Source organism: Accipiter gentilis, chromosome 3 (genome assembly GCF_929443795.1).
Source record: "Accipiter gentilis chromosome 3, bAccGen1.1, whole genome shotgun sequence".
NCBI lineage: Eukaryota > Metazoa > Chordata > Aves > Accipitriformes > Accipitridae > Astur > Astur gentilis.
This window is the reverse complement of record NC_064882.1, coordinates 17,305,928-17,320,021: the sequence shown is the minus strand read 5'-3', so window position 1 is coordinate 17,320,021 and position 14,094 is coordinate 17,305,928. Positions and strand designations below refer to the sequence as shown.

General features: G+C 40.0%; 1 protein-coding gene across 1 annotated transcript in view; it reads right to left on the bottom strand.

Annotated features, from left to right (window-relative positions):
• The window catches only part of PPAT (phosphoribosyl pyrophosphate amidotransferase), a 53,447-nt gene that overhangs the window by 5,686 nt on the left and 33,667 nt on the right, over positions 1 to 14,094 (bottom strand). Inside the window, exons 2-9 of the mRNA XM_049794207.1 lie at positions 11,967 to 12,033; positions 8,261 to 8,467; positions 5,923 to 6,035; positions 5,658 to 5,803; positions 4,330 to 4,402; positions 2,322 to 2,473; positions 939 to 1,066; positions 407 to 628 (exon numbers count right to left, since the gene is read on the bottom strand). Of these exons, the coding sequence (XP_049650164.1) occupies positions 407 to 628; positions 939 to 1,066; positions 2,322 to 2,473; positions 4,330 to 4,402; positions 5,658 to 5,803; positions 5,923 to 6,035; positions 8,261 to 8,467; positions 11,967 to 12,033 (1,108 nt within the window). The remainder of the gene's footprint in view (positions 1 to 406; positions 629 to 938; positions 1,067 to 2,321; positions 2,474 to 4,329; positions 4,403 to 5,657; positions 5,804 to 5,922; positions 6,036 to 8,260; positions 8,468 to 11,966; positions 12,034 to 14,094) is intronic.

The window sequence follows — 14,094 nt, the reverse complement described above, 5'->3', positions numbered from 1 at the left end:
AGGATGAAGCAGCAAAGACAACGTGTGATGAAATGACCATAAACCCCATTCCCCGTCCCCCTGTGCCGCTGGGGGAGCTTGGTAGAGAATCCAGGACTGAAGTTGTGCCCGGGAAGAAGGGAGGGGTGGAGGGAAGGTGTTCTGCAATTTGGGTTTATTTCTCATTACCCTACTCTTGTTTATTTGTAATAAATTGAGTTAATTTTCCCCCAGTTGAGTCTGTTTTGCCTGTGATGGTAATTGGTGAGTGATCTCTCCTGTCCTTATCTTGACCCACGAGCTCTTTGTTATATTTTCTCTCCCCTGTCTAGCTGAGGATGGGGGAGTGATAGAACGGCTTTGGTGGGCACCTGGCGTCCAGTCAGGGTCAACCCATCACAATTGTACTGACTGAAAATAAACTTACCTCTTTGGCTCCTGATTCTCTCAGTAGTTTTATTATGGGTGAAATGGTATTGCCCCTCACAATTGAATCATCAATGATAACAACTCGCTTGCCTTTAAAATTATCAGACAGAACGCCAAACTTCTTTGCAACACCAAGTTGCCGTAACCTCATATTTGGCTGGATAAATGTTCTTCCTACGTATCGGTTTTTACAGAGTACTTCAACATATGGTAGTCCGCACTGTAAACAGGAGACAGTAAAACAGAATTAGCATCTAAAGAACTGGTTTTTCTCAGTTACTGTTTTTTTAAAGCAACCTTGGGATTTAGTATGACTTCACAGTAACCAAAAAAACTTTGAAATACCTTAATATAGTGGAATAATGGCAGAAAAAACAAGTGCAGATGACTCAACAGGAGTTCCCAGTGTACTGAAGATATAAAGCTTTATCAAAACAAAACTCTAATGGCCCATACCATTATATTCCACTAGAAAAAGAGATATGTGTAAATATGCTTGGGAGAAAAAAAAAAGGCAAGTTAACATATACCTTTTGAGCATAACCAAGAGCTGCGGGGGTTGCAGACTCTGGAACAGTGCTGACTAGGTCTGCTTCCACGGGTGCTTCAATAGCAAGCTGCTGCCCGCATCTTCTCCTGACTGAATACACCATCTGACCTAAGAACAGCAAGAAGTGTTTTTCCTGGTATACATAATACAGATTTCCTCTCAGTTTGCTGTACAAATTTCTGTGGCAAGTTGCAGGCATAGAAGTCAGTGAGAAAAGCTCTAGAACTAATAAACAGTCACTCACATAAGGTGATTTTTTATTTCCTTCCATAATGTCCTATGTTAACATTCACATTCGTGTCACTACACAGAGAATTAAAATCCAGTTTGCCCTAATGGGTTAACTAAAGGTCCTCTGTATGTTACAAAAGCTATTTACAGGAAGAAAGAAGTAGAAATTATGCCTGCCTGTTCATAATGTGCAAATTCTATTTGTAGGGTCATTTCTCCAGCAAAGTTTGTGCAATCCTTCAGTCTGTCTGCCTCTGCCCGCTTATTAACTTTGAATCAGTTCGCAAAATTGATCCCAAATTTACTAAGGGGATAAGGGGCCCCAGAAGCTTTTAAGGTCCTAAAAAATTTGCAACATGGGAGGGAACTGAAGGTATCGTGATGAGATGAAGCACAGCAAAGGGTACAGCAGCAGTACTAAGGAATGCAAGAAGTGAGGATATTGAAGGGTAAGAGGATAATGAAAAAAGGGGATGTGGGGTAAAACTGGCTTTATAAAGGTGGGGAACTGTATAGGATCAACAGATGGCATGGCCATAGAAAACAAAGAAGAGCTTGTTTGTTATATATGAGAGTTCTGGCTAATATCTTGTCATTGAGGCAATTTTTGAGGGCTTCTACTGAAATAGCAATAAAAACATTAGACTGACAACCCCAAGTACTTAGATAATGCATAGATTTACAAGTTATATTAAAGGCATCTTCCTGAAATAACCCTTTCTTGCAAAGAAAACGCCACAATGAAGTTGTTTTGCAGATCCTATTTCGTAAGTCTAATTTTTAGAAAGTTTTCCAAGAACCAGTAAAGTTCCTTTCTAAGTCTCTCATGTTTAAGGGATATTTCCTCTACCTTAATTATGTTTGTGGCTCTTTTCATCCCATCCATAGGAGTACGCAGGCAGCCTGACTGAGGCCATATGCAGAGCCAGGAACAGGAAGGTGATATTACATGCTCCTCCTGATGAGTTTTATCTCCTCAAGAACTGTGCCAACCCATTCTGTCCCAGCCCTGCTCTGCAAGCTCACATTCAGTGGTAGCTACTATGATCCCAGATCCTCTCCAGAGTCATTGTTCTCGAGGATAACGTCTCCCACTATTTAGGGAAGAGCTTTGTACGTTATGTCATCTTACCTTCAAAAATACTGTCTGGTCTTGCAAAATAAACATATTCAAAGATGCAGAATGCTGACGGATCTCCTTCAGGTCTTGGTACAACATCCAGTGTCTGGACATCATATCTGGATATTTTCACAATCTCTCCAGGAAGGACCTCACGATAGTACCTTGAAAGAAGAATACATAGCATTTAGAAATGTCCTGAACCTGGATGATAATTTTGAAACACAAACAAGGTTCAACTGACAGGAAAAAATGCTTTTGAACATCCTAACACGACAGTTTGCTTCTATCTTAGGATTTGACCTGCAGTGTTTTAAGACCAACATACTAAGACAAGTGACCCTTACTAAAACAGTCTGAATTAATACCCAAAAGCAGTAAATTAATATTTAGTACCAGAGAGTTATGGTATTCTTTCTATATGTGTGATGTACAGTACTCAGTCTAGTACAGCCTTAATTGAGATCAAATGTATTTTAATAATTTAGTCCTGGATCAATACTAGAGGACTTTTCTATGAAAGCTAATAAACATTATAATGCAATACAAAAAACATAATCAAGAATAAAGATGGTAGCCAAAAAAATCCTGCCCTGCAAGCCAGTATCTAGAGAACTATCTGTCTAGTGGTGACAGGCAGCTACCCCTGAATGGCATAAAGCTGACTGGAAATGTACATTCCAATTCTCATACCTGAAGAAATATGGAATAATATTAGGTTTATTATGTGACAATATTTAACCTTATTAAACATTTTTCTAGATCCTTTAATGAGTCCTCAGGTGGCTATTCTAGCAGTTCCAATCTAAATCTATCCAAAAATATTGAAATAATCTGGAGATATAAATCAGAGGTGAGCAAATCTGATTATTCACTGGTCAGATACTAGCATTAGCAGGCAGCAGCACTGGTGACAGCAGTAGTTTAGACAAAATTGCCTTTTTAAAAACCCACAGGCTTCAGCTGATGGTCTACATGGTAAGCTTCTCTTAACAGATATTTTGAAGAAGTTTCAGAAAACAGTTATTCTTATGCACATGTATAATAAATTGTCTCAGGAAAACCCCTGTTACCAACAGCTAATAGTTCCTACAGAGACAGGGCAGAAGTTACAGCAAAATAACACAAAACACCACACCTACAACAAAACATTGCAGAATGGAATAAAAGACCTCTGAAAGTACAGTCATGTTGCTTCCTGATTTTGCTTTACATTTCTTTTTATTTGGTAGTTGTGTTCTTAATGCAATTTTTCACAGTTTTTTATTTGAAGAGGAACCAACTTTACTTATTAGTCTAGTCCCCAAATGCACATTTTTATAATGTCTGATTAGGAAATTAAATATGCTTCCTCATAATCTTTCTTACTTTAGATATGTTCTAGTTCACAATTGCCTTCCACTCCAAACTTCTAAAGATCAATTTGCATTCTCCTGAAAAGCCTCTTGCCCTTCTCTTTTTGTCCAGAGAAAGTATCACACCTTCCTTTTCAGACAATCTTAGCTAGAGAGGTAACATGAATGTCATCTCATATTTTGGCTCTGATGGGTTTTTGCACGCATGGAAATAGTTTCGGGCGCCCATAATTTTTTTCAAACAAGGACGTTGGCTTGTCAGAGCATATGCTACAGCTCAGGTTAGTCCAGCCTGTGAGCTACCAGTGTAACCTTTCTGTAGTTCAATAATTATTTTTCAATACAATGATTCTGCTGCAAACAAGGCTAAAATTAAAAAGTTATATGGATAACCAGGTTTAATGCAACAAGTAAGAGGCACTTACTTTACAATAGTAAAGTTGTCTTTACTGCTACTTTCTGAACATATAATTCTTTTACATTAACCTGTTCAAGAAAATAAACTGGCAAAAAACAGGACTGCCCCCCCGCCCCCCCCAGCCCAACAAACTAATCCTTGGTGTCTTTCACGTTGTTATATGTTATGATATTTGGCAATTTGAGGTTTAATATTTAATCGCTGCCTGAGGAGAGCTTTCAGATGAAGTGAGAATTGGGGCACTTACTCTGCACCGATAGACAAAAAACTACAGGATTCAGAAGAGACTACCCATCCTTCTGTTTCACTGTTATCTTTTCCTGAAATGAAAGATTTCAGTTAGAGTCCACAATTTGTGTTACCATTACACCCCCACACAATTGCATTTCTACTGCAGTATCTGGCTTGCTATGGTTTAGGTTGCCGAGTGCACAATTAAAGACTGTTGTAATTTCTAACTAAAAGGTATAGCATTCCAAAGTTTATGTAATATTATTTAAAAACAACAACAACAACAAACTTAAACATCATAAACATGTTCTAGGCAGAAGTGGAAGTAACAGTTCATGAAGACAGACAATTCAGATAACTACCTTTGTTATCTCAGCACTCTTTCAAACTTTTCCAATTCTAGACTTTAGATATACATAATTACTTTTGTTCACACAAGAAACTCCTTACTTTCCCTATGTTAAACGTGTTGATAGATAGATCCTTTTGATTACAATGGATGCTGGATTGCACTCCAGTAAGGAGAGTTTTCAGAGATGGGCACAGGAAAGAGCGAATTGTGTAACATAAGGTAGGAAAGTTTGTATGCTTTAAAAAACTCCTGATAATTTTCCTTGTGGTTAAAATTACCAAGTCTTGTGAAGATACGGAAACATTTACTACTTTGCCTTTGAATTATTTTATTTTTATATGAATGAACAGATTTTAATCTCACTTCAAGGAAAATGCAGGCTAAACAGGAACACAATGAATTTTTCCCATAAATTGACTGTATAATGTTCCATTACTATACTACATGTGACTGGGAGTGCTTGGCATTTAGGAATACATTGTCAGTAATCCAGCACTCTTTGGCCACCTTACTACTGGTGAAAGGAAGAAACCAGACTTGTTTCTGGACTGGATATAGTCCTGAACAACCAGCTCTAGGTGGCCCTGCTTGAGCAGGCAATTTGGACCAGACGATCTCCAAAGGTCCCTTCCAACCTCAACCCTTCTGTGATTCTGTTCATCCCTGCTTTCCTGTTTAGGTGATGAGATGTTAATTACATTTTCACAAATATTCTATTACAGTTGGGCTGCCTAATTCTGACACTGTCATCAGGTGACTAGGATTCCCTTTTGCTGAGAACAGAAAAGATGTTTGCAGACTTCCTACAAATTATTTTTTCCTTACCAACATTTTTTTTTGTTTTTAGTTTTCAAATCTGACTTTTGCATCACATATTCCTACTTACACCTCAATAAGTGTAGCTTTAATTACTTATATCAGTGATTTCAGGCACAAGCTATATATATGCATATATATATGTATATGTATATGAATATATATATATGGTTTACCTTTTCCATTCATGTCCCCTACTGGAATAAGGCGACCAATGCAGAGTGGGCGATTCCCATATGGATCACGTACTGCATAGATTATGTCTTTATGCATAATTAGCAATGAATATGAAGTTGGAGTTTCATTCATTAAATTTTTTATTCTGAAATGAGACATAGGTGAACATAATCGTGTGTCACACAAACAGCTTTGTGCATTTACAGCTGCATATCATGCTGAGATTAGATTGCTGTTCTTGATTCTGAAACCCATCCTCCTTACCTTGCTACCCAGTCAGCTGTATCGTCATTTTCTAGAGGAGGTGTGAAAGCCAGCAGCTGGGTGATCAGTTCACTGTCAGAACTGGTTGACAGTCCTACACCATGCCGCATAAGCTTTTAGGACACAAAACAAAAGTGTTACCAACATTAAAAAAAAATCCCACATAACACTGCTTAGATTTTAATCTAACAACACCTTTGTGCAATGAACAAATGTTTTAAAATGTATCAGTCCTTCAGGTGATCAGATAGTAAGAATGTTGGATTTCTTCCAACAAACCAACTACATAAAAAGAGCTGGTATGGTCATCTATGCCTGGTACTACATGTCTCCCTTTGCATCTCATTCCTTTGCTCCACATGCAACCAAAATTAATATGACCAATATTCAGGGCATAAATTCATATCTGGGCCATTTAATCAGCTTTGTGCTTCTGCTTGCTCTGGGAAGACATGCAAAATATAGAAGGAAAAATATGAAACTACCTATAGTAGATACAGAAAGAGATATCAAGGCAGAATGGTGGTTTGGGCACAAAGCAAGAACAGAAAAAAAAAAAAGAGGTGTGAAGGGAAGCAGAGTGGGATTAAAAAACTGAAATCCCACAACTTAAAAGTTTGTTAGACACGGTCAGTCAAATTGTTCTGTCTTGGTGTACTTATGCTTGTAAGGGAACAGAGAATCTGCAGCGTATCTAGCCAACTATTACAACTCATTCAACACTGTATGCATTACAGTTCCTAATTTTTATCTTTAGAAATAATTTCAGATCTCATGTAACTCTGATTCTCCACTCTCCATCTACATTTCCTCACCACTGTTCTTTTCTCCCATCCATTCATACACTTGTGGCTCTGATTAAAGACGGGCTAGGTTCCTTTGGGCATGCCATACACTTGCCTCGCTTCAATGCAAGATTATATAGTCTTACTTTTAGATGGAACATATCATAGAAGAGATTTCACAATGAACATCTGCTGAAATTTAATTTGGTTCTTTAACACATACCCTTCCAGCCAAACACACTATAAAATCTGGCATTTGTTGGTTTATGTCCTGACAGTGCTCCTGATGAATTTTGCAGCCAGAAATACAAATAAAGATAATATTCCAAACTAGACATTTCATATTACAATTACCTCACCTTATTATGCCTCTCCTAACTCTAAGCATATGATTTGCTCCTTCTATCAGCACCCACAAAGGAGCGGAGAGCTTCAAGCCAAGTTGTCTTTTGTTATGGTCTCACTTGATTAACAGGAATGTGACCATCTGTTGCGGAAGGTGGCAAAGCTGAGCTACATGAGCATGCGGACCACACCTGAACGAGAGGTGAAGAGCACCCGGCAATAGTGGGAGAAGTTTGTGAGGCTATAATGGCACAGGAATGTATACAAATTATAGAGGCTGTTAATGTGTTTTGGAGGGCTTTAAGGACTTTGTTTAGCTGCTTAAAAGTAGTTGTTCATGATACAGCAGAACTTGTAGCTTGTATAATGCTTCTGCTTAACAATGACCTCTTCTCTGGTGGGAGGAGAAAGAAGGTTCACAAAGCCCCAGAGCCAGTTTGAGCCAGGAGACAGTAACAACTAGCATAAAAAGCAGGAAAGAGAAAGAACCCGCCTAGCGATGAGAAAAAGGCCCCAACGAGAGAGAAGGCAACCCCAGACCCGAATATTACTGTTGGACAAGACTATGGTGTGAGGGGCAGGAACTTAGATTGTAAGGGTATAATTGCCCAGGGAGTTTAGTGTTTGGTGTCCCTCTTCGGAGGCACCCAGCTCGAACTGTCTAAATTTGTGCACCATAGGTAGAATAAATGACGCTTTTTATGTTGAAGGCCTTGATTGGGGATTCTGCTTCAGGGCACCTGGGGTCGAGCCTGCGGGCAGAGGCAGGGCCCGAGGGTGAGGGTGTGTGAGGAGTCGGAAGGGCACCCCCCTGCTGCGAAGGGACTCTGCTCCCAGCAGCTCAGGTCTCAGGTGGTGTGTGGGCGACTCCTTGATTGCTGTGTGCATGCTCAGGCAGCGGCTTTCCATTCTAGAGGACCGGTGAATTACCCCCTGTGACAGTTACAAATGCCTCCCCCCTCCCCGGGATTTTTTCCCCCCAGAATGATCTATTTTGATTTGGGGGCTCTTTTGCTACCCCAAGCAGTTTGGTATTAAGGAAAAGTCATAGCAAACTTATTGCTCATTGCTGCCTCATACTCGGAAACAATGCCAGAGCCTCCCAAAGGAGAGCAGTTTGGTATTAAGGAAAAGTCATAGCAAACTTAATGCTCATTGCTGCCTCATACTCGGAAACAATGCCAGAGCCTCCCAAAGGAGATGCTGACCTTCCTCCTGAGTCGTACAGCATTTGTTAGCTCTCCATTGTGTGCCACAGCGATCTTCCCATGAAGAGTCTCTACGACAAAAGGCTGGCAGTTCTGCAGCTCAGAAATTCCCGACGTGGAGTACCTCGTGTGCCCAATACCGAGGTTTGAAACGTACAGCTTCTTCAGGCTGTCTGCATTGAAGACATGATTTATAAGACCCATTCCCTTTGAGAGAAAAAGAAAAAAAAAGTTCTGTTTGGTTTTGTTTTCCTGGCAACTTCCTCATTTCTCCTTGTGTTTGTTTTCAGTACAGCATTAATACAAGCAACTTTAAAAGAGAAAGGCAAGTACCTGAAAGACATGGGAAAGAAAGAATCTGAATAGGTGTCACGGTGATATATCAGATCCCATTACTCCTGTTTTTAAATAAAGCAATATACATTTCTGTGCTGAGGATTTTCATGGAACAATCTATTCCCTGACTAAAAATATATACTCTGAAAAACACTACTGAACTGTTGTGTTGTTTAAAAACACCAGAAAAAAGACTGCCAGAAGACAGGCAAAGAAGAACGTTGTGAGAAGGAAATTCTACGTAGAGAATACCTTTCACAAGTTGGCAGTATGTTGTATTTACTTTTATACTGGGTCCATGTTAAGATTTATTAGATTTCATTGTCATTCTTGCCAATGTCAGAAGCAAAGCTTTTTTTCAAGGGGTTTCATTGTTTACTTAAATCAAACTTTTCGTATAGCCAGGTTGCCTTCTGTCTAAAGCAGAAATGCATCAAAACTTTTTAGTCAGCTCTCAGGAGCTGCTTTTGGCAACAAGCACTATGTGGAGACAGTTGAGCAGCAAGAATAGTCTGAAAAAACTGCACAGAGTAGAAATTAAGACTGTATTCCAGGCCCTCCTACAAACTCCTGCTTCTGCTGCTGCCTGTGGAAAATATTTACATCCTTCTCTGCTCGGTTTCCCTATCACACGTGGTAATTGTGATATACATGATAGCACACATGATAACACTCCTCTAGCACCTTCAAAGATACACAGGAGAGGTCTGAAGCTGTGAGTAGTTCATAACCTGTGCTGTAGGTACAACAAAAGAGTGGGATGGGACAGGAAGGATGGAAATTGGGTGAACTGTTTTCAGAGCTCAACTAAAAGAGCTTAAAGAAAGCTCAGCTTTAGGATATGTTCTGCTGTGACTGCTATGGAGTCAGAACACCAAGAGGCTGTGGTTGCACATGTGGTTTTAGGATACTTACTATCATGTTAAAAAGTTACTGCCTCAAACTGTCAAACTGGTATAAATTTGCTTTAATTGTTTAGCAAACTTTATGCCAGATAATTATCATCTGTTGTCTCACGGATGGCATAAAGGTCGTCTAGAGTCTATGTCATGTGCTCATATATGTACAGAAATGCAACCATGCACTCTTACTTTACTTAGGCCATCTTTATCCTAACAGGAGATTGGGCAGTTCACAGGTCCAGTATTAATGGATGTGGCCACGTTAAGCATTGCAATAGCTTAAACAAGCAATGTTGTTTTAAACCAGATTTGGTTATACAAGTACCTAATATTTTAATTGCAGTTTGAAATATTCCTCTGATTTAGATTGTGCTGGTATGGGGTGGCAAATGTGAATTACATCAGTATGAAAAGCTCCCAATGAAGACAATCTTATTTCTGTATTATACAAGGCCTGGTACATGCCAGAACGTGGGTCTGATGAATAGCTACTTTAATATATTTTTCTGCATATCCAAGTGTGAAACAATCAGCAAAGTCTTTCTGCTACTGCTATCGCTATGTCTATACAATAGATTCAAGTTTTTCCACATCCTGAGCTATTAGAGCTAGACAGTAATGTTTTGTTATACAAATCTAGCTGAAAGGCTCCGACAGACCAATCTGGACCAAGTCTTTCTAGGAGAGTTTAAAACAAAGGATTAATAGCCTTTGTCAAGGGCTATTAATCCATGGTCAAAGGCTGGCAACAATCAGAAGGGAACACATACCCATGCCTTAGGTGTTCCAGTTCGTACTCTTAATGTATGTATTGCCTTAAACTGTTGACAAAAGTGAGTTTGCAAGGAAGCATTGGGTAGTAAAGCAATGTGGTGAGAATGGGCACCTTTTCCATCCTGTTGTCTCTGCTATGAAGAAGAGTCAGCAGCAGTTTGGAGGACAAATGGAATCAGTAGCATCTTAGCTGCTGACATTTTTATGGACTAGTTTACCAGTCAGAGTCCTAAATATATTTTCACGAGTGTAAGAGACCCAAATGTTTGTTACATTAGCACCACTTCCAAGATTAAACAAGACATTTAAACTGTACTCCACAGGCTCTTTATTACACTGTGGTTATTACAGATTTTAAAAGTGCTGTAGCTGAGAAACATATTCCAAGGATAAAAGAAACCATCACATGCTCTGCAACTCTTAAAATATCAAAGCTGGTATGATGAGATGGCCAATTAAATTCTTAGCATGACAGCTAAGTATTGCAGCTCAGTAACATGGAAACACTGCAAATTATGATATCAGCTCCTGGAAGTTCATTCTGAGAAACTCTTTTTACTATGGGATATTTACAGCAGCCCACTTTAAAGGAAGCTGGAATTCCTGTATACTTTAAGGAAAGCTGAAACCTGAGTAGGAGCAGGAATGAAGAACAGGTAACACGGTGCTGAAGTTGAGAAAAGCTGCATTTAAGAGTGTGTCTGTGTGTGTGTGTGTGTGTGTGTGTGTGTGAGCGAATCAGATAGGAGGGGGGAAATGCCTGAAGAAGTGACAAACATGATGCTTGATGAGATGAGATTTTGCATGAGGCATTGGGCAGTCATGCATAGATATACATGCTGCTGCAGCAAAGCAGTTCTTGCTCTTGGACTCATTTGAACAGTTTAATTAATCTTCCTCAGAGACCTCTGAACATGAAGACAAACTGCTTTCTGATTGCAGTCAGAGAACACACATCAAGAATTGCCCCATTGTTATTTTGCTGATGTAGTATTTTGCTTATTTCCTTCCTTCCTGCTCTTCTTCATTTTTCTGCTCTTCCAGGATGGAATAGGCTGATGATTATTTTTTTTCCTGATCACTATTCAATACAGAATGAGCAGAAATATCCCCAGAGCATGCAGGTATTCTCCTGGCATAATACTTTTGAGGGTATGGCCATTTTATGTCTTTTAACATCCCCTGGGATTCTCTGAGCTCGAGAAAGACTGTGTGACCTTCTCAGGCCTCCATTCAATCTTTTATTCTGTTTATTTTTACCTATGGGTAAAGCAGCTGCCACTTCCTTGAGTCTCACTAATGCAATAATTAGTCATCCATTTGCTTGTGCATAGCCTGTAACTGTATTTCTTTTCTTTTGATCTCAAGTTGCATGGGTACTCCAGAGTTAACACCTTAGGTGTGGGCTGACTTTGGTAAGTAGTTTTTGTGACATCAATAGCCTGATCTGGATACTTCTGTGTGTCTGCCACTGTGTGCATGGATACACCCAGCAGGGTAACATCGGCGTATTTGCTTTAAACATGCACTTAAGACAGAAATTGCACAAATGACAGAATTAGATGCTATCACTGACAAAACCAAAACAGTCTGCCAAAACGTGTTACTTTCTCTCTCATTATTCTGTTTCCTAGCTGAAACAAACTTTCATGCATCTCAGTTAGGCATCTACAAAACATTCATTAACATTTTACCTTGTGCACTTTGAATGCCTGGGATGACTCTCCATCACTTGTCACAATTCCAGCACTCTCCTGGCCCCTATGGACAAAATATAATGAACATAAAGCACTGAAATGCTTGGAATGAAATGCTTTAACATACAATGGATTGGTGGTTTTTCATCTGTTCTTTACCACATGAAATTTTAATGTAGGGTTATTTGTTGTTTTATTTTACAGGCTTGTAATCAAAACTGGCTTCTTGCCCATGTTATGCTTTATTTCAAAACACTCACATAAGGTTTGTGCCTAAGCCCACTGAATTCAGTGGGAATCTTTCCACTAATAAGCACTGGCTCAGTCCTATTTCAGTGTGGGCATAAAATAACAGCAGATGCTTAATCTGAAAAGCCACTTTGCAGTGATAGACTAGGCTCGAGTAGTAGGCCCTATAGCACTACTCTATTTCTGCTTTGGTTTGGGGAGGGCTGTTAAGAAACTGATGGTTTTGCTTAAGGGAATACCTTGTCTCTTCCGAGCACTGATCACCTACGCAGAAGCTTTTGCATTCTTGCACTTAAGCAGTCAAGCTAGCATTTACACCTCTAAAAGGTATATGGGCCCTCTGATAAAAGTGTTTGAGCACATAAAACTAGTATCAGGCATCACAGCTTCTGAACTCAAGCAAAACAAGCCTGGTGTACAGCGTCACTGCAAATGGAAATACTTCTCTTCCAGCAGATCAGCCTCAGGCTGGCAGTTGTGCTTTGTTAAGCAGAAGAGCTGTATCAGCTGAAATGACGGAGTTTTCCCTAGCCTGCTCCCTGCTCTACCCAGCCTGGTGGCCCCCCCCAGGCTCGGTCCCTGGGTGCACGTCCAGCCCACGGGCAGGCAACGCGGGCAGAATACTGCACAGCTGCCCAAGGTTTGTAATTCAGTCCTTATCCATTGAAAAGGTATGTTTTGCAGACCGGCTTTTTTTGTGGGTAATAGTGCAGGCTGCTTGATCTTCCTTTAAAAGGCTTCCTGGAATAAGGCAGAGTGTTACCTCTAAAAAACCTGCTGCCATATGCCCACCATGCCTGAAACACTCATAGGGACTTTGGTGGACTGGTAAACTCCCGTTCCACTCTCATATATAATAATGACTGAAAAGCAAAATCTTTTTCTTAAAAAAAGGAAACACTTATAATATTTTTAGAATATTAGATGAAGATGCTAGGGTGATTAGACTGGATTAACTCAACTGAAGTCACTGGAATTATTTAGTATAAGCAACAATAAAATTGGGCACAAAAAAATCTACAGAATGGATTCTAAACTACAACCGCCCATGCTCATTACAAATTTTCTCCAATTCCTAAAATCCCCTTTATTGGTCACTAGCCCCAGTTGTACGTAGAGCAAAATTTTCAAGAACATTCGCTTACAGAAAATGAAACCAGACAAGCTTCACCCATACCTGAATGAATTTAAGCCTGTTATTGACACAGATCTCAAAGAGAAAAATCAGAGATGAGGACATTCTTAAGCGCATTTATTTTGACTCAGTAAGATGTCCCCTCTATAAACACAAAGCCTGGTAGTAAAACTTAAGGGCTGATACAGTGCATTCAGCAACTTTTAATTCCAATCCTAATATTTACAGGCAATTTCCATTTAAACACTGACACTCTCCCTTTAAACATCATCAAAATCAATAGCGAGAAAGAGGGAAGCCCACATCCTGAACGAAAAGGCCCTTGTCAAGTTGTTGGGAGTCCATCTTTCATGTAGCACTAATGGAAGAAAAGGAAGCTCGATTTCACAACCCCAGAGCTTACACAACGTTACGAATTTAGTCAGATTTTTAAGGATGCAAGCTTCTTATCAAAACATCACCAATAACCAAGGCATGTTAGCGTTAAAAATGTGTACAGGCGACCACGAGGTCAAACCCAAACAAGCAACCGTACAGCAGGATGATCCTGTGCGCGCTCCCGTCGCACCGACCCCTGCCGACTTGCAACTTGCTGGGGAGGCTCAGCCCCAGGGCTCCCGGCTGGGACCCCCCCGGCAGGCAGGAGCTGCCCCAAGGTTGGGGTGGGTTTTTTGGGTTTGGGTTTTTGGTTTGGGTTGTTTTTTTTTTTTTTTTTTTTTTTTTGGGGGGGGGGGGGGGAGG